The sequence below is a fragment of the Neofelis nebulosa genome, chromosome X (genome assembly GCF_028018385.1).
Source record: "Neofelis nebulosa isolate mNeoNeb1 chromosome X, mNeoNeb1.pri, whole genome shotgun sequence".
Taxonomy (NCBI): Eukaryota; Metazoa; Chordata; class Mammalia; order Carnivora; family Felidae; genus Neofelis; species Neofelis nebulosa.
In genome coordinates this window covers 42,604,415-42,621,982 of record NC_080800.1, presented here as the reverse complement: position 1 = coordinate 42,621,982, position 17,568 = coordinate 42,604,415, and the positions used below count along the sequence as shown (strand labels likewise).

Genomic DNA, 17,568 nt, shown 5'->3' with positions numbered 1-17,568 from the left:
GGGAGCACTGGGGTGGCTCAGTTGGTTAAGCGTCTGACTTCTGCTCAGGTCATGATCTCATGTGCTGACAGTGAGGAGTCTGCTTGGATCCTTTGTCTCCCTCTCTCTCTGCCCCTCACCCACTCACTCTCTCTCAAAAATAAATAAACATTTAAAAAACTAAAAAAAAAAATGGGGCATCTGTGTGGCTCAGTCGGTTGAGTGGCCGACTTTGGCTCAGGTCATGATCTCGTGGTCCATGAGTTTGAGCCCCGCATCAGGTTCTGTGCTGACAACTCAGAGCCTGGAGCCTGTTTGGGATTCTGTCTCCCCCTCTTCCTCTGCCCCTCCCCCACTCACACTCTCTCTCTCTCTTTGTCAAAAATAAACATAAAATTAAAAAAATAATTAAAAATAAAAGAACCTACTATGTGCCTGGTACAGCTTTAGGTACTAAAAACACAGAAGGAAAGACAACACATACAAACCCCTGTCCTTCAGGGACTTCCCATACTCGGTATTATTATTATTATTATTATTTATATAATTCTTTTAATGTTTATTTATTTTTGAGGGATAGAGAGACAGACTGCGAGTGGGGGAGGGGCAGAGAGAGAGGGAGACCCAGAATCCATAGCAGGCTCCAGGCTCCGAGCCATCAGCACAGAGCCCGATGCGGGACTCAAACTCACGAACCTCGAGATCATGACCTCAGCCGAAGTCAGACGCTTAACCAACTGAGCCACCCAGGCGCCCCACTTGGTATTATTTGATAGGTGATAGAAAACACTAAATTAAGCTGCTGGATATTCCATTTGTCTCCCAGTCCATTCTCCCTCCTTCCCCTGCTCTGTGTCCCAAGAGGTTGACTGTGTGAACTTTATCAGCTGGAGTCTGCCATAGCTGGCTTCCAACTGAGTTGGCCTGAGAGGCCTTGGCAGGTAACTGGACAGTGGGAGGACACAGAAAGCCAGGTGCTCACCGGTCAGCGCTGGGCTCCAGCTTCCCCTAGGGATCAGGAACACTGTTTCCTTTCCTGCCCTCTCAAGCCTAGGAATGGTCACAGCACTCCTCCACTGCCAGTCTTGAGGCAGCTCAGCAGCGCGATTGGTTTCTTGAACCCTCCTTGTACCTCCGTAAATGGTCCCTTCAAAATTCCACCTGTGTATGCCCTGTGTACCCCGCCTCCCTGGTGGCTACACTCAGGGCCCTGGGTGACTTGACAAGTAGATGTTTATTATTAGGAAGTGCTAAGTGCTGTGAAGAAAACAAGGCAAGATGCAGGGTTAGAGAGGGATGGGGTGCTGTTCTGCATAGTCAGGGAAGGCTTCCCGAGATGATCTTTAAGCAAAGAAAAGAAAATGAAGGGGGCAGCCATGTAACTGTGAACTACCTATATATCTTGGAAAAAGTGTCCAGGTACAGGGGCAATGACAGGTGCAAAGGCCCTGAGGTGGGAATAGTGCTTGGTGTATTTGAGGAACGTCAAGGAGGTTGGTGTGGTTGGAGAGAATTGGTGAGTAGAGAATCTCAGGAGAGACTGGCAGGGAAGGAAAGATTTATACTCATCTGCCAAAGGGGAAAACCCGGGACCTGGGGAAAGGCAGGGCTGACCTAAGGTCTTATACTGAGGTCATCTTCACTCAGTCCCCATGGCTTCTCCCATTTCTGGAGAACAGGAGGAGGGCTGGAACTCTACTACATAGAAACCTGGCGAAACCTGTCAAGTGGTTCTGGTGCTGGCCCCTGGGGCCACTGCCCTTCACAGATCAGCCTCATCTCTGATCTGATTCGGGGGCTTCAGTCCGTCCTCACAGCAGCCAGAGGCTTCTGTTACAACCCAAGTCAGCCCTCAGCTCTCCTCTGCTCAGACCTTTGCTGTGTTTCCATCTCTCCGAGAAAAAGCAAAAGTCCTTTTTGTGGCCTACAAGGCTCTCCAGTCCCAGCCCTTGTCACCTCTCCAACTTCACCTCCTGCCACTGGCCCCTGCACTCACTCTGCTCCCACCACACTGGTCTCCTCTCTGTTCCTCTAATGTACCTAGAATGCTCCCACCTCAGGGCCTTTGCACAGGCTTTTCCCTTTGTTTGGATCACTCTTCCTCCAGACATGACTCCTTCTAGGGTCACACTGATTTGTGTATGGATCCTCTCAGGGTCACACAGTCGTGGGGGGACCCTCCCAGGATCAAACATATGGTGGTGTAGACACTCATGAAGTCACTAGATTTGGGTGTAAGCAACCCTGGGGACATACTGATTGGAGTGTGGACCTCCTAGGGTCACAGAGACTAGATTTGGTCCCTCCTGGGGTCACACATTAGGATGTGGAGGCTTTAGGGGTCACCCAGACTGGGATGTGGACATGGCTAAAGTCACACAGAATGGGGTGTGGCTATTCCTAAAGTGTCACAGACTGAGATGTGTTCTCTTAGAGTCTAGGGATTGGTACGTGGACATTTTTGGTGCCATACAGAGTGGCGTGTGGACAACATTGGCATCACACAGATGAGTTTGGACACCTCTTAGATCACCTCGTTAGGGGTGTGGACACTCCTGGGGTCACATGGACTATGATCTGGTATCTTCTGGACACACTCAATCACAACTTTGGACACACTCAATCACAAATTGTGGGGTCTGGGGCACCTGGGTGGCTCAGTTGGTTGAACGACTGACTTCTGCTCTGCTCATGATCTCCCAGTTCGTGAGTTCAAGCCCCACATCAGGCTCTCTGCTGTCTGTGGAGCCCGCTTCATATCCTCTGTCCCCCTCTCTCTGTGCCCCCCCCTCTGAAAATAAATAAACTTTAAAAAAAACACAAATTCTGGGCTCTGGAGATGCCTAGGGTCACAAACTAGGACAAGGACATTGCTGAAGATGCATGAACTGGGAGGTAGATGCCACTGTGGCCAAATGGCTGTGGCATGGATACTCCTGGATTATCATAGGCTTGGCCATGGACACTCTTGTGGTCACACAGCTTGTGGTGTGGACTCTATTGGGATGACACTAACTGGAGCAGAGATGTCTCTCGAGACACACAGATGGGGGGTGGGCACTCCTGTGGTCACACAGAATTTTGCGTGGGTACTCCTCTGGTCACACTGAATGGGAGATCGTCAACCCTGTGGCCACACATACTGGGATGTGGAGACTTCTTTGGTCCCCCAGATTGGGGGGGGTGTCCTCTCTGGGTCACCTAGACTGGAGTGTGGACCCACCAGTCATTACAGGTTGGTCATCCTGGTGGGAGGAATTTCATACGCCTGTGGTCGTCCTGATGGGAGCACACCTTCATGAGGCCACACAGACTGGGGTGTGCACAACACTGTGCTGGACGCTGTGCAGTTTGGACAACACTGGAGTCAAATACACTCAGGATTGGACATAGCTTCTGTCACAGAAACTTAGGTGTGGACACACTCAGGTCATGGAGACTTGGGCGGGGAGACACTCCTGAAGTGTCTGGACTGGGGCAAAACCACTCCTGGAACATCCCAGGCTGAGCTGCAGACACCTGTGGTGTCCCCCAGGCTGAAGTGTGGACACCTCTGTGATCACAGTTTGACATGAACACACTCATGGTGCCACTGAGACTGCGGTGTGGAAACACCTTTGGTCACATAAGGCAAAGCTGTTGCCACTTCTGGATTCACACTGAGTGGGTAGACAGTCCTGGGGTCACACGGGCTGGGCTGTGGAGGTTTCTGTAGTCAAACATTGGGATGTGGACACGACCGGGACTCATCCGTGGTCATAGAGACACGGAAGAGAACATGTTCGTGGTTCCACGTACTGGGGTGTAGACACCCCCTTGCTCACATTGTTTGGGATGTGGACACTCCTGGAATCATACAGACTGGAGCTTGGCTACTCCCAGAGTCACACAGACTGGGAAATGGACACTCCTGTGGCCACACACACAATATAGTGAATGAATTTGGGGCCACAGAGACTGACGTGTGGAAACAATCCTAGAGTTGTAGACCAGGGAGTGACTCCCCGGTGTCAGAGTTTGGGGCGTGGAGACTTGTTTGACCATACAGCCTAGGGTGTAAAAACCCTGGGAGTCACACAGGTAAGAGTATGCCACCCTTGGGACACGAAGACTGGGTGGTGGCTACTCTTGTGGTCACACAGAAAGTTGATCATCCTGGGGTTACACAGACAGGCTATTGTGTGGACATTTCCAGAGAAACAGGCTGGCTGTGGGCCCTCCTGGGGTGACACAGCCTGGGGTGTGGACACTTCTGGCATTTCAAGGTCTGGGGAATGATCACTCCTAGGGGACACTGACCGGGAGGTGGAAAGCCCATGGTGACAGGCTGGGGTGTGAACAATTCTGCAGTAACACAGATGGGGGTATGTTCCTGAGGACACACACTGGGGTCTGGGGATTCCCGGGATCACATGTGGAGGAACACTCCTGTGGTGACAAAGGCTGACATATGACCATTGGTGAGGTCACTGGGGTGTGGGCACTACCACAGACTGACATACTCGGCAGGGGGCACATCTGTGGTCAGATTGGAGTTTTCACAACTCTGTGGTCACGAGCTCTGGGATCTGGACACTTAGAGGGTCACAGAGACTGTTTTTGATTACTCCAGGTATCATACGGACTGGAGTGCACATAACCTTGTGGTGACATGAACTGCGTTGTAGACGCCCCTGGGGAGACGATGACTGAGGTGTGGTGACCCCTGAGGTGACATAGACTGGGGAACGGATATCCATTGTTGTCACACAGTCCAAGGAACTGACAAACTAGTGGTCAGACTGGGGTGTGTGCCCTTTTGGGGCGACACAGATCGGGTCATGGCAAGCCTAGGTTCACAGACTGGAAAATAAACTATCATCACAGACTGGGGTGGAAATACTCCAGGAGTCAGATTAAGGTAAAGGCTCAACTGAGGACACGTGGCATGGGGTACACATACCTCTGTGAATAAACTGGCTTTGGTCACATCGACAGGCGTGGACAGCCCTGGAGTTGTAAGGCTAGGGTATCCACACTCAGGGCCAGACGGGGTGCTCTCGAAGGCAGAGACCGGGCCTGGGTCAGGCTGGTCCTTCCTGAGCCACACACTCAGGGGTGTGGAAATCGCTGGGTCACACATTCTGGGGACTGGGCATTGCTCTCATCACAGGAACTTGCGTGTGTATATGTTGGATGTCACACAGATGGGGGTGGACACAACTAGGGACACAGAGCCTGAGATGCAGATACCCGCCAGGTCCCAAAGGCTGGTGTGTTTACACTCCTGGAAATTTAATTTTTTTTAATGTTTATTTTTGAGAGAGTGAGACAGAGTGCAAGCAGGGAAGGGACAGAGAGAGAGGGAGATACAGAATCTGAAACTGGCTCCAGGCTCTGAGCTGTCAGCACAGAGCCCGACGCAGGACTCGAACCCATGAACCACGAGATTGTGACCTCAGCTGAAGTTGGATGCTTAACCGATTGAGTCACCCAGGTGTCCCTATACCCCTGGATTAGATGGATACTCTTGGGGTGATGGGGATAGGTTTGCACTCCTGGGGCCTCAGATTCTAGTGTAGACATGTTGAATTTGTGCGGTAATGGGTGTGGATACTGCTGTGGTCACATAGGCTGTTGTGAGGACACTTTTGTCATACACTTCTGGGGTCACACTGCTTGGGTGACAAAACTCCTGGGTTAACATTCCATAGTGTGTCCCCCACCCCCGACATCTGGCATTACAGACTCAGTATGGACATCCTTAGGGTCACACAGAAACATCTAGGGTCACCGACTGGGATGTGCGTGGTCCTGAGGCCACTGAACGGAGGCATGGACAGAGAACGTGTTTCTGAAGATACAGGAGTAAAGATACAGGCAGAACCAGGCTCTGATGAGTTTGTAGCTGGTGAGTTTGTCAGCTCCTGTTTGCTAAATTGTAGAAATTCAGCACTGCAATCAAGGCTTTCTGACATCTTTTTTTTTTTTAAATGTTTATTTCTGAGAGAAAGAGAGTGAGCAGGGTAGGGGCAGAGAGGGAGACAGAGGATCCGAAGCAGGCTCTACACTGACAGCAGACAGCCAGACGTGGGGCTCGAATCCATGAACTGTGAAATCATGACCTCAGCCAAAATCGGATGCTTAAACGACTGGGCCACCCAGGTGCCCCCTTTCTGACATCTTTAATAGGGGATCTTATAACCAAATTATGGAAACAACCTAGGTGTCTGTGGACAGATGAATGGATAAAGAAAGTGTGGTGTATGTATTTATATATACAATGGAATATTATCTAGCCATAAAAAGGAAAGAAATCCTGCCATTTGTGACAACACAGATGGACCTGGAGGGCATTGTGCTAAGTGAAGTAAGTCAGAGAAAGACAAATACTGGGAAGTGAAGATCTCACTTACATGTGGAATCTAAAAAAACCAAACTCAAGGAAACATACAACAAATCAGTGGTCACCAGGGACAGGGGGCAAAATGGGTGAAGGTAGTCAAAAAAGGTACAAACTTGGAGTTATACATATAAGTTCAGGGATATAATGTACTTCATAGTGACTAGAATTATCAATATTGTATATGTGAAAGGTTCTAAGAGAGTAGATCTTTTTTTTATTTTTTCAATATATGAAATTTATTGTCAAATTGGTTTCCATACAACACCCAGTGCTCATCCCAAAAGGTGCCCTCCTCAATACCCATCACCCACCCTCCCCTCCCTCCCACCCCCCATCAACCCTGTTTGTTCTCAGTTTTTAACAGTCTCTTATGCTTTGGCTCTCTTCTACTCTAACCTCTTTTTTTTTTTTCCTTCCCCTCCCCCATGGGTTTCTGTTAAGTTTCTCAGGATCCACATAAGAGTGAAAACATATGGTATCTGTCTTTCTCTGTATGGCTTATTTCACTTAGCATCACACTCTCCAGTTCCATCCACGTGGCTACAAAAGGCCATATTTCATTTTTTCTCACTGCCACATAGTATTCCATTGTGTATATAAACCACAATTTCTTTATCCATTCATCAGTTGATGGACATTTAGGCTCTTTCCATAATTTGGCTATTGTTGAGAGTGCTGCTATAAACATTGGGGTACAAGTGCCCCTATGCATCAGCACTCCTGTATCCCTTGGGTAAATTCCTAGCAGTGCTATTGCTGGGTCATAGGGTAGGTCTATTTTTAATTTTCTGAGGAACCTCCACACTGCTTTCCAGAGTGGCTGCACCAATTTGCATTCCCACCAACAGTGCAAGAGGGTTCCCGTTTCTCCACATCCTCTCCAGCATCTATAGTCTCCTGATTTGTTCATTTTGGCCACTAAGAGAGTAGATCTTAAAAGCTCCTATCACAAGAAAATAATCTGTAACCATGAGGTGATGCATGTTAACTTACTGTTAGGTATGTATCAAATTCAGTTGTATACTTTAAATTTATATAATGTTATTGTCAACTATACCTCAATGGGAAAATATTACTATATATATTCAAATGAAACAATACTGGGATACAGTAATATATTGACTTTTTTATTAGAACATCAAATTATAAGATCTTCTATAATTCAAAGTAGTGATAAACGTGAACAGGATTTCAAGATGCCTGCAAAAACCTCAACATTAAAAAGGAACTGATTTGTATTGGTGGGAAGGTACAGGCACTGCTTTTAGTATTGTGAATTGTTGCCAGCATTTGTATTTGGGGGTAAAGCTACATTTCAGTTATATTAGTGAAATTTCAGTTCAGTATTAGTGAAAATAAAGATGTAATATTTTCCACCGTTATGTTCACAGATACCCCTGATTTCTATCCGGGTTAAGAATCCCTGTTTTGGGGGTGAATTCTGGACGTAACCAGGATGCCCCTGGAAAGACTGAGAGAGGAGGCAAGACCTGGCTCAAGAATACCCTCTGCAGCACAGACAGGCGTTCCGTGATGTTTCTTTCCTTGCTGTGTTCATGGTGGTTGTTGCAGGTTCCCACTCGGATGCTCAGGACCCGATGATGAGATTTTTGAAAACAAGTTCATCAATGCCAGTTCTCATTTTCCTGACAGCAAACAGCTTCCGAGTTATATCAGATTGCCAGCTAACTAAAACCAAGGAGAAAGAAAGTTTTAAAAAGTACATTTCCCACTTTCTTCTACTGTAATGATCGTTTGTGCAGGTACTAACAGTTTTGTGACTTTTCCCCCATTTCTATTGTGAACCTTAACAAATACACAAATGTTTTATATACGTTCAGTTTAATGAGTGACATGGTGTTATTTTTTTATAGCTGTAAGAATGTTCATTTTCATTGCTGTGTACTTCTCTGCTGTGAATATACCATGATTTATTTTTTTAATGTTTATTTATTTATTTATTTATTTATTATTTTTTTTTTTTAAAATTTATTTTTGGGACAGAGAGAGACAGAGCATGAACGGGGGAGGGGCAGAGAGAGAGGGAGACACAGAATCGGAAACAGGCTCCAGGCTCTGAGCCATCAGCCCAGAGCCTGACGCGGGGCTCGAACTCACGGACGGCGAGATCGTGACCTGGCTGAAGTCGGACGCTTAACCGACTGCGCCACCCAGGCGCCCCAATGTTTATTTATTTTTGAAAGAGAGAGACAGAGTGTGAGTGGGGGAGGGGCAGAGAGGGAGGGAGACCCAGAATCCGAAGCAGGCTCCAGTCTCCAAGCTGTCAGCACAGAGCCTGATGTGGGGCTCCAACTCACGAGCCGCAAGATCATGACCCGAGCTGAAGTCAGCTGCTTAACTGACTGAGCCACCCAGGGGCTCCTGAATATACTATGATTTAATGATCCATTCTATAGTCAATGGATGTTTGGGCTCTGTCTAGTCTGGGGGTACAAATAGTGCCCGCTAGGAATTCCAGTACTTATCTCTCAGGAGTGGAACTAGCACACATGTAGCTTTAGACAATGGCTAACAATTTCCCATGGTGGCCATACCATTTTATGCTGCCACTGGTATATGTGAGGGTTTCCATTGTTGCATGTTCTTCCAGACACTTAGTATTGCCAATCATCTTAGTTTTAGCTTGCATTTCTCTGAGAGACAGCTTTTGATGTGCTTGTTAGCTATTCTATTTTCTTCAAAAAAATTTTTTTAAATATTTTATTTTTGAGAGAGAAAGAGAGACAGAGAAATTTTATGAGAGTGAGTGGGGGAGGGACAGAGAGAGAGGGAGACACAGAATCCGAAGAAGGCTCCAGGCTCTGAGCTGTCAGCACAGAGCCCTATGTGGGGCTTATACTTGTGAACTGTGAGATCATGACCTAAGCTGAAGTCAGACGCTTAAGCCACCGAGCCACCCAGGTGCCCCTATAGGAGCTTTTTAATATAGAGGATATTATATATAGGGATGGTAAATAATGTTTTCCCACTGTGATTCACTGTTTCATTTTTAAAAAGGTATCCTTTTTGCTTCTTTTTTTAAAAAAGGATTCTAAATTTCATTTATTTATTTTTGAGAGAGAGAGAGAGAGAGAGAGAGAGAGAATCCCAAGCAGGCTCTGTGTCATTAAATTAGAGCCCATTAGTGCGGAGCCTGAGGTGGGGCTCGAGCTCATGCACCATGAGATCATGACCTGAGCTGAAATCAAGAGTTGGACGCTTAAGTGACTGAGCCACCCAGGCACCTCTCATTTCTTTTTTTTAACAGAAGACTTGGTCTAAAAACCTGCTATGCCAGTGTCAGAAAGGGACTTCCTCTAACATGACTTCCCGAGGATGAGAAGTCCTCCAGCACAGACAGGTTTAGCCCACTCTGCTACAGGCAAACTGGCCCCTCACTGCTGCCTCACACACCAGGCATGGTTCCACCTCAGGGTCTTTGGATGTGCTATTTCCTCTCCGTGGAACGCTCTTCCCCTAGATAAACACACAGATCCCCTGCCTCACCTTCCTTCAGGTCTTTGCTCAGACATTACCTCAGCGAGCCCTTCTGTGGCAACCCTTTTAAAAGCTGCAAACTGGCACTCCTAGAATTCCTGATTCTCTTTACCCTACTTTATTTAAAAACATATTCAGGGGTGCCTGGGTGGCTCAGCTGGATAAGCATCTGACTCATTCAAACCCCGTGTCGGGCTCTGTGCTGACAGTGTGGAGCCTGCTTGGGATTCTCTCTCTCCCTCTCTCTGCCTCTCCCCTGCTCATGCTCTCTCAAAATAAAAAAACTTAAAAAAAATTTCATATCCCATATTACCTTCATATATGTATGTGTGTGTGTGTGTGTGTGTGTGTGTGTATAATACACCTGTGTATATATACAATGTTACAATTCAAGCTACAGGGAAATGTGAGCTATAAATGTGTATGTATGTATATATGTGTGTATGTAGTGGGTGTGTCCATGTGTATGCATGTGTAGAAACTCCTGCACTCATAAGCTGTTTTTGTTACCTCTTTCCCAATCTAGAAGATCCACGAGGGCCAGGAGTTTTGCCTGTTTTGTTCCCTGCTTTATCTCCTAACCTGGAACAATGCCCAGCAAACAGCATGTGCTTAATAAATGTTTACTCAATGCCTCAATATGTAAAATGCTTAAAGCAGTTCCTGACACACAGCATCAGGTACTTTGTAAAGGCTGGCTGACTGAAATCTTACCAATCGAAGTAAAAATTTCAAAGGTGAAATTTTACTGAGCTTTTTCTTGAAGGTGCCCTTTACTCAAACTCTTAGATAAAAAGGCAAATTTACCTGAATGTATTAAGGCGAACAATTCATTCCATTGTCTTCCACCTACCCAAGAAAAAGAAAAAGGACTCAGATACTTGCCTAAGCTTTTCCATTCAGTAGACTTGGTCTTACCCACTGATTTTTATAGCTCTTAGGAGGCAGGGAGGAGTGTTTTGGCCCCAGAAACCATGTGATCTGGGCGTAGAACAAGGTGCAGTTAAAGCCGGGGGGGGGGGGTGTCACTGCGCTCAGGGACACGTGTTTCCAGACCTCAGAGGGCAGCAGGGTGTGGTGCTGTGGAGCAGCCAGGGGCTGGGGCATCGAGTCTACAGTGCTGATGGGGCAGTCCTGGGGGCGGATCTCCTTGGCCAGCCGCCCTTTCTTCTTCAACGTGCACGCCTCCTGGTACGGTGGTGAGATGGGGGGCTGCGTGGGTGGAGTGTACTTGTACTCTGAGCCGTCCTCCAGCTGCAGGGACACATGGTGGGGGGACAGTGAGGACCTGGGAACCTAGGACAGAGCCCCCATCCACCTACTGTTGGTCAGGCACTCACGTCCAGTGGGTAACTGCGGTCTGAATCATAGGAGCTCAGGTCCCCACAGGTCACAAATGGCACAATGATGCGAGTGGGTCCATCTAATTGGTTGAAGTCTGGATCTGACAAGCAGGGAGAAATAAGACAGGACAGGGCTGGGATGCCTGGGACCAGTTAGGACTTGGGCTGCAGCAAGGGTACGGAGTCTTCCCCATGTATCTACCAGCTACTCTCACACTCCTTCACCAGGAATACTTCATTTGGTTCAGATTACCTCCTTAGGAAAGCCCTCCATGATCACCTGTTCTAAAATATCACCTTCCCCTGCTTTCCTCACACTGCACTTATATCCACCTGCCATTCTACCATACGCTGCCTGAACTCTGTCTCACTCAAGTGTGCTTAAGTTAAGAGCAGACTCTGTGCCTTTTCCCACTGTGGACCAGGCTGAAGACTCTCTCGGGGCAAAATTCTTATGCAGGGGTGCAGTATCCACCTGCGGGCATGACCGAGTCTTCCTAGGCTAGAATCTGAGGTAGGAGGAATCTCCACTGGGGCAGGACTCAGGACAGAATGTTCACCAGACCTGAGAGTAACCCTTAGAGGACCAGGATGAAGGTCCTCCTAGGACAAAACATCCATACAGGGGTGGAATTTCTACCACACAGTGGGGCTAAGGATCATCTTGGGACAGAATTTCAACAAAGGGTAAGTTTCCACCAAGGGGTGGGGCTGAGGGCCCTCCTGAGATAGAAATTCCATAAGCGGGCAGAAGTCTCCCCCGGGAGAGGCCCAGGGCTCTGGCTCTCACCGTATGAGTGGTCCAGCAGGGGCTTAGTCAGGTCCGGAAGGAAGCCCGCAGGGGGGTCATAACCCTGACAGACAGCGAAGGCCTCTGTGGGTGGAAGGTGGAGTGAGGGGAGACTGCTGCCTCTGCCCTGCACAGGATGTGTCCCCAAGACGCGAATCCACCTGCCCGGCCTTTCCACCCCACTGACCTATGCTGGAGTTGCGGCTGCTCCTGGGCTTGGCACACAGCACACTGGAGAAGAAGACACGCAGCTGGCTGTAGATCAGGGTCACATCCCGGCCTCGGAAGATCTGTAGGGGGAGGAGGCAGAGATGAAGGCACGAGGGCGGCCCTCGAGGACCTCTCTTGACCCCTCACCAGGTTCTCTGAGACTTACCTTGGCTACAAAGCAGCCCCCTGGCTTCAAGACGTGTGTAGCAATGTTCAGAGCCTGTGGGTGGGACAAATGGCTAAGGCTGAGGTGGAGACGGGCATGAGGGGTCCAAACTGAGGCAGGGGCAGCCAAGGTTACTCACAGCTAGGAGGAGCTGGGCCTGCATATACTCATCAACATCGTGGAGGCCAGTTACTGCGGCAAGAGGAACAGTGTTAGGGGGAGCCATCCAGTTCTGGCCATCTTCCTGTCCCAGAGAAGTCAGAATGCTAAAAGCATATCCCAGGCTCTTTCACTGCTAAGGTTCTGCTTGCAAAGTAATATCTGCCAACTGGAGGCTTATTTTGACCTCCTAACCCTTACTCATTTTAATTTTCAAAACAACCTTACACATAAGTATCATTAATTTGTTTTCAAAGATTTTATTTTTTAAAGTAATCTCCACATCCAACATGGGGTTCGAACTTACAACCCCGAGATCAAGAGTCGCACGCCCTACTGCCTGAGCCAGCCAGGCACTCCTACACGAGTACCATTACCATCACTTCTACCTCCAACCCAGACTGCTCCCCTGAACGCCTGACTATAGATCAGACTCAACATGTCCAAGACCAGACTCCTGACCTGCCTGCTCAAACTCCACTCCTTACACCATCTTCCCCACCTCATCCAATCCTTCCAGCTGTTCCAGCCAAAAGCCTTAGTACCATACACCTTCCATTCTTTCCTCACATCCACGTTCAAATATTAGCAAGTCTGGTCGGCTGTACTTTCAAAAGATCTCCTGGATCAACCCTCTTCCTGTCTCCGCCACCGCTACCACTGTCATCGCTTCCCTGGACTACTGCTGTGGCCTCCTCCTTGCACCCTCGACCCTCACACTGTTCACAGCAGCCAAAGGGATCCTGTTACAACCTGAGTCAGGCATGGCCCTCCTCTGCTCACAACCCTCTCCTGGTTTCCTCCGAGCTCTCATCTCAGTGAAAAAGCCACAGTCCTCACTGTGGCCCACAAGGACCCACACAGGATCTTGCCCTCCGTCACCTCTCTGACCTCACCTCCTACCACTCTCCCCTCACTCTGATCCAACCACACTGATATCCTTGCTATTCCTCATACATGCCCAACACGCTCCTACCTTGGGGACTCTGCACTGACTGGTCCTCTTGCCCAGATTGTTCTTTCTCCAGATATGCCCTTGACCTACTGTCTCACCTCCTTTAGGTCTCTGTGTTAAAGTCAGGGTGGGGGGGCCTTCCCATCCACTTTACTTAAAATTCCAACAGGCACTTCCTGTCTCCTCCTCCTTTTCATTGATTTCCTCATGGTACCACTCACCTCTTCACATGCTACATGGCTATCATTTGTTTGTTTTCCATCTGCTTCCACTAGAACATCAGGTCTATGAGATCAGATTAGAATTTTATTCACAAATATTTTTCCCACGTGTAGAACAGTGCCCGACACACAATGGGCGCTCAATAAATGTGCACTGAATGAATGGCTGATTGAAAAAAAATGAATGAACACATAGTACAATAGAAATAGACAATTGCAGGTGAGAGATGAGCAAAGGGAAGGGGAGATAACAGACAAAACCAAAATGGTACGGTGTGGAGAGAGAGGCAGAGACCAGGAAGCAGGTGTAGGGAGAAATTACTAGATGCGGGGAACAGCTGAGAGTAGAGGGGAGAGGCAGGGAGTAGCTGAAATAGTGAAGAAGCCAACAGAGGTGGGAGCCACAGAGGAGGACACACACAGGGCCCCCGCCTGGCCTCCCAACCCCTGCTGTTTACCATCGGGAGCCCCGTCGCACACCACTAGGTCCGCGGGGCAGCCCTCAAAGTGCTGGATGATCTCCTTGGCAGTGGACAGCTATGGAAGAGAGGGAGGATGAGTGGTCCCAGGCCCCCTGTCCGCAGCCCTCTTACCCCACCTGCCCATGGCCCTAGCCAGCAACCCTGGGTCAGCCAGACCCTCAGGCTTTGCCGGTCTAAGACTGGGCTCCATCTCTCGGGACCTAGTACTGTCATTTCTGGCTGTCTCTGCAATGACGACCTGCCGGATCTTGTTTCTCCACTGTTACGCTCTCTCTGGGTTCTCTCAGGTTATGCTCTCTTGCTCTTTCTTTTCCACTCTCCATAGCCCCCAGGTTGGAGGGGCTCTCGCCCCACATATACCCCAACACCCCCAGCCATGCTCTTACCTGGGTGATGTCCCCTTGGATCTGTAACACACCTGGTAATGGAGCCATCGCCTGAAGGTCCACAGCCACCACATGGCCGGAGCCCTGACCCCTGCAGACAGCATGGCCCATGTCAACCCGGTTTTCACTCCTGGCTCATCCCTGACCTGGCCTACCCTCTCCTCCCGGCCACCCCATCTGGGACTCCACACTCACCCAATTTTCTGGCTCAGCACCTGGCTCCAGCTGCCCGGGGCTGCACACAGGTCAACTGCCCGTGTCACGCCTGAGCACACACAGGAAGGTGTAGTGGTCAGTTGCACCCACCTCCCCAACCCCGAGCCCTGCAAAGTTCACCCCTCTCCCACATTCTATCCATGCCCAACTCCTTTCAAGCACCTGTCCCTCTTCCTACCTGTCCCCTGTCCCACAGACTCTCCACGTCAGCCCACCTACCACAGGAAGCTCTGCAGACATGGCCCACTTGTCCATTCCCTTTGCCCACCCCATCCCCCAGTGACTCGCCCGCCAGGTGGGGACCTTGGAAGAGTTGGAATTCCTCATCAAGTTGTAGCAGCTTGAAGGCACTGCGGGCACGCCAGCCATTCTCCTTGGCCAGGCGGTAGTAGACATCCCGCTTGTCCTTTGATGTCCGTCCCATCTCACACGCTGTTTGCCCAGGGACCTGCCAACAGTAAGCTGATGCCGCCCTATATCAGTAACTGGGTGAGTGGGCTACCACCTATTTCTGCAGGGCAGTGAGAACCACACAAACTCCCCATGAGCCCCATGACAAATCACTCAGCAGATGGGAAAAGTGGAGCCCGGTCACTGACCCCACTGACCTCACAAGGCCCGAGGGACCCCATCACTGAGTTCTAAGGCTCTACTGCTCCCTCAAAGATCCCCCCACTCACCCCACAGATCCCCCAAGCCCAACACTTCTAGATGACCCATTACTGACCCTGTTGACCTCCCACTGCTGCCACCCATGCTGCACACACTTAGCCCCACAACTCTCACTTTGAACCCTTCTCCACCCACCATTAACATCTCACTGACCATCTCCCCAGCTGTCTTCATGGCCCCTAGATTCACACAGCCCTATCATCCCGCTGTCAATCCCTTGCTTTCACCCTCGTTATCCTAATACTACCTCCTTGTACTCCTCACCCCCTTAATCTCTCTCCACACCATTCTCCATTAATCCCAAAATGATTAGGTCCCCAGTAACTCCTTTATTACTACATCTTTATCAACCTCCATTAATACATAGAGGATCATGGCCTATTAACTCCCCATTAAGCTCTCGGTGACTATGATTTATCAGCTCCCATTAACTCAGCCCTCCAATTGATCCCTCATACATCACACCATTAGTCCCCTGCAATCCCTTCATTACCACGTTAATCCCTGATGACCATCCATCAGTTCCCCATTCTCCCTCAATGCCCACCTTGACCCCTCAATAATCACTTTTTTAAGTTTAAATTTTTATTTCTTTTTTTGAGAGCGAGCGAGCGCACAAGCCAGGGAGGGTCAGAGAGGGAGGGAGACAGAGATTCACAAGCAGGCTCCCCGCTGTCAGTGAAGAACCTGTCGTGGGGCCCGAACCCATGAACTGTGAGATCATGTGAGCCAAAACCAAGAGTCAGATGCTTAACCAACTGAGCCACCCAAGCGCCCAATCAATCATCACTTGATGACCACACCCAGCAGCTTACTATTACCCTCCCTTTGCTCACTCTGTTCCCATTAATTCCACAATTATCATGCTGTGGTTACCTAAAGCCAGTGACTACAACCCACCTTCAACCTCTCATTCACTTTTCTTTGATCACTGACCCCATTAGTTCCTTGATCATGACTCCCACTGGCCTCTATTATCCCTCCACTGCTTCACCATTATCCTTTTGATTACTATCGCCTGCCGCTCTTCATGAACCTGTTTAATACAGCACGTCCAGCAATCCCTCAGGGATCACAGATCACACCCCATCTACCTCCAATCATCCACTTTCTTTCTAGTTGTCCATTCTACCATCCCTTCGTTAATCAATGAACACACCCCTGCCCCCGTGAGCATGTTGACTAAAACACTCCTATTAGCCCCCCACTGATTCCCCGGTAACACGCCCATCAGACCTTCATTACTCTCATGCGACCTACCCGCCCCCTCCGTTAAACAGTCCTCTGGCCACACTCCGGATCTCGCATCATTACCTCAATGTCCATGTCCCCATTGGGACCACCGGACGCCACTCAAGGAGGCTCCGCCGATATCTGGACCCCTGAGCCCCCACCCTCACCCCTCCGTCCACCCCGCACAGCGGTTCCCTTCTAAAGACAAACCTTGGGTCTGGAGCCCACCCGGCACCAGGCGCCCAGACTACGCGGCTGCAGCACGGAAAGCGAACTTCTCTCCTTCCCTCGTCGGCGGGACAGAGCAGGTGTGCCTCAACCGTCTCGGCCTGGACCCCCATCCTCCGCACCCCAGGGCCTACCTTAGCTTTCGGAGTGGGGAGAAGGGGGACGAAGGAGACCGGTCCGTGAGCAGCCCGAGCCTCGGCGAGAGCGCACACCGGCCAGAAGTCGCAAGGCTGATTCAATTTGTGTTCTCAGTCAACCCGAATGCCTGTCGCGCATGCCTAACGGCCCCCACAGCGTGGGGGCCTGTCATCGCGGAACGCGAAGGCTCCGGCGCGACGCGGGACCAACCTGAACGTACGACGTGAGCCCCGTCATCTTGCGTCGACGTAGCCGGTCTCGCGGACTGCCGTTCCCAGCATGCAACGGGCAAGACCCAAGCCGCTGAAATCGCGCACCGGGACGCCGAAATGTCGCGAGGCTCAAGAACGGACTCTTCTCGTGTTCCAAGGCTAAGATCGCTTTACTCCCCGCCCCTCGTGTTTTTGGACCATCGGGTTCACTGGGGACTACATTTCCCAAGATGCAACGAGCACGATGGCACCCATTCCTTTTAGGCGTGGCGCGAGGTGAAGTTACTGCTAGGAT

At 49.8% G+C, this 17,568-nt stretch overlaps 1 protein-coding gene across 7 annotated transcripts; it reads right to left on the bottom strand.

Moving 5' to 3' along the window:
* Window positions 1–7,470: 7,470 nt before the first annotated feature.
* On the bottom strand, window positions 7,471–17,337 carry FTSJ1 (FtsJ RNA 2'-O-methyltransferase 1). 7 transcript variants are annotated; one of them, XM_058712632.1, is made up of 13 exons: window positions 17,058–17,337; window positions 15,094–15,238; window positions 14,770–14,839; window positions 14,575–14,665; window positions 14,165–14,243; window positions 12,511–12,563; window positions 12,372–12,425; window positions 12,183–12,285; window positions 11,996–12,079; window positions 11,203–11,306; window positions 10,919–11,116; window positions 10,670–10,711; window positions 7,471–8,053 (listed from the first exon to the last, which is right to left on the bottom strand). In XM_058712632.1, exons 2-12 carry the CDS (start codon window positions 15,212–15,214, stop codon window positions 10,679–10,681), a joined length of 990 nt encoding a protein of 329 aa, XP_058568615.1. In that variant the 5' UTR covers window positions 15,215–15,238; window positions 17,058–17,337; the 3' UTR covers window positions 7,471–8,053; window positions 10,670–10,678. The 7 variants fall into 7 exon arrangements, with proteins under 7 accessions (XP_058568615.1, XP_058568614.1, XP_058568616.1 ...); XM_058712631.1 differs by having other exon boundaries at window positions 15,094–15,252; window positions 17,058–17,336; XM_058712633.1 differs by lacking the exon at window positions 17,058–17,337 and adding an exon at window positions 16,906–17,038 and having other exon boundaries at window positions 15,094–15,252.
* Between the last annotated feature and the right edge of the window lie 231 nt (window positions 17,338–17,568).

Excerpts from the sequence above, each read along its gene's own strand:
- FTSJ1 (XM_058712632.1), bottom strand. The coding sequence starts at position 15,214 with ATGGGACGGACATCAAAGGACAAGCGGGATGTCTACTACCGCCTGGCC. Across the intron at positions 14,244-14,574 it reads TCCAAGGGGACATCACCCAG|CTGTCCACTGCCAAGGAGAT; the intron begins GTAAGAGCATGG and ends TCTCTTCCATAG. Across the intron at positions 12,080-12,182 it reads CAGCCGCAACTCCAGCATAG|AGGCCTTCGCTGTCTGTCAG; the intron begins GTCAGTGGGGTG and ends TTCCACCCACAG.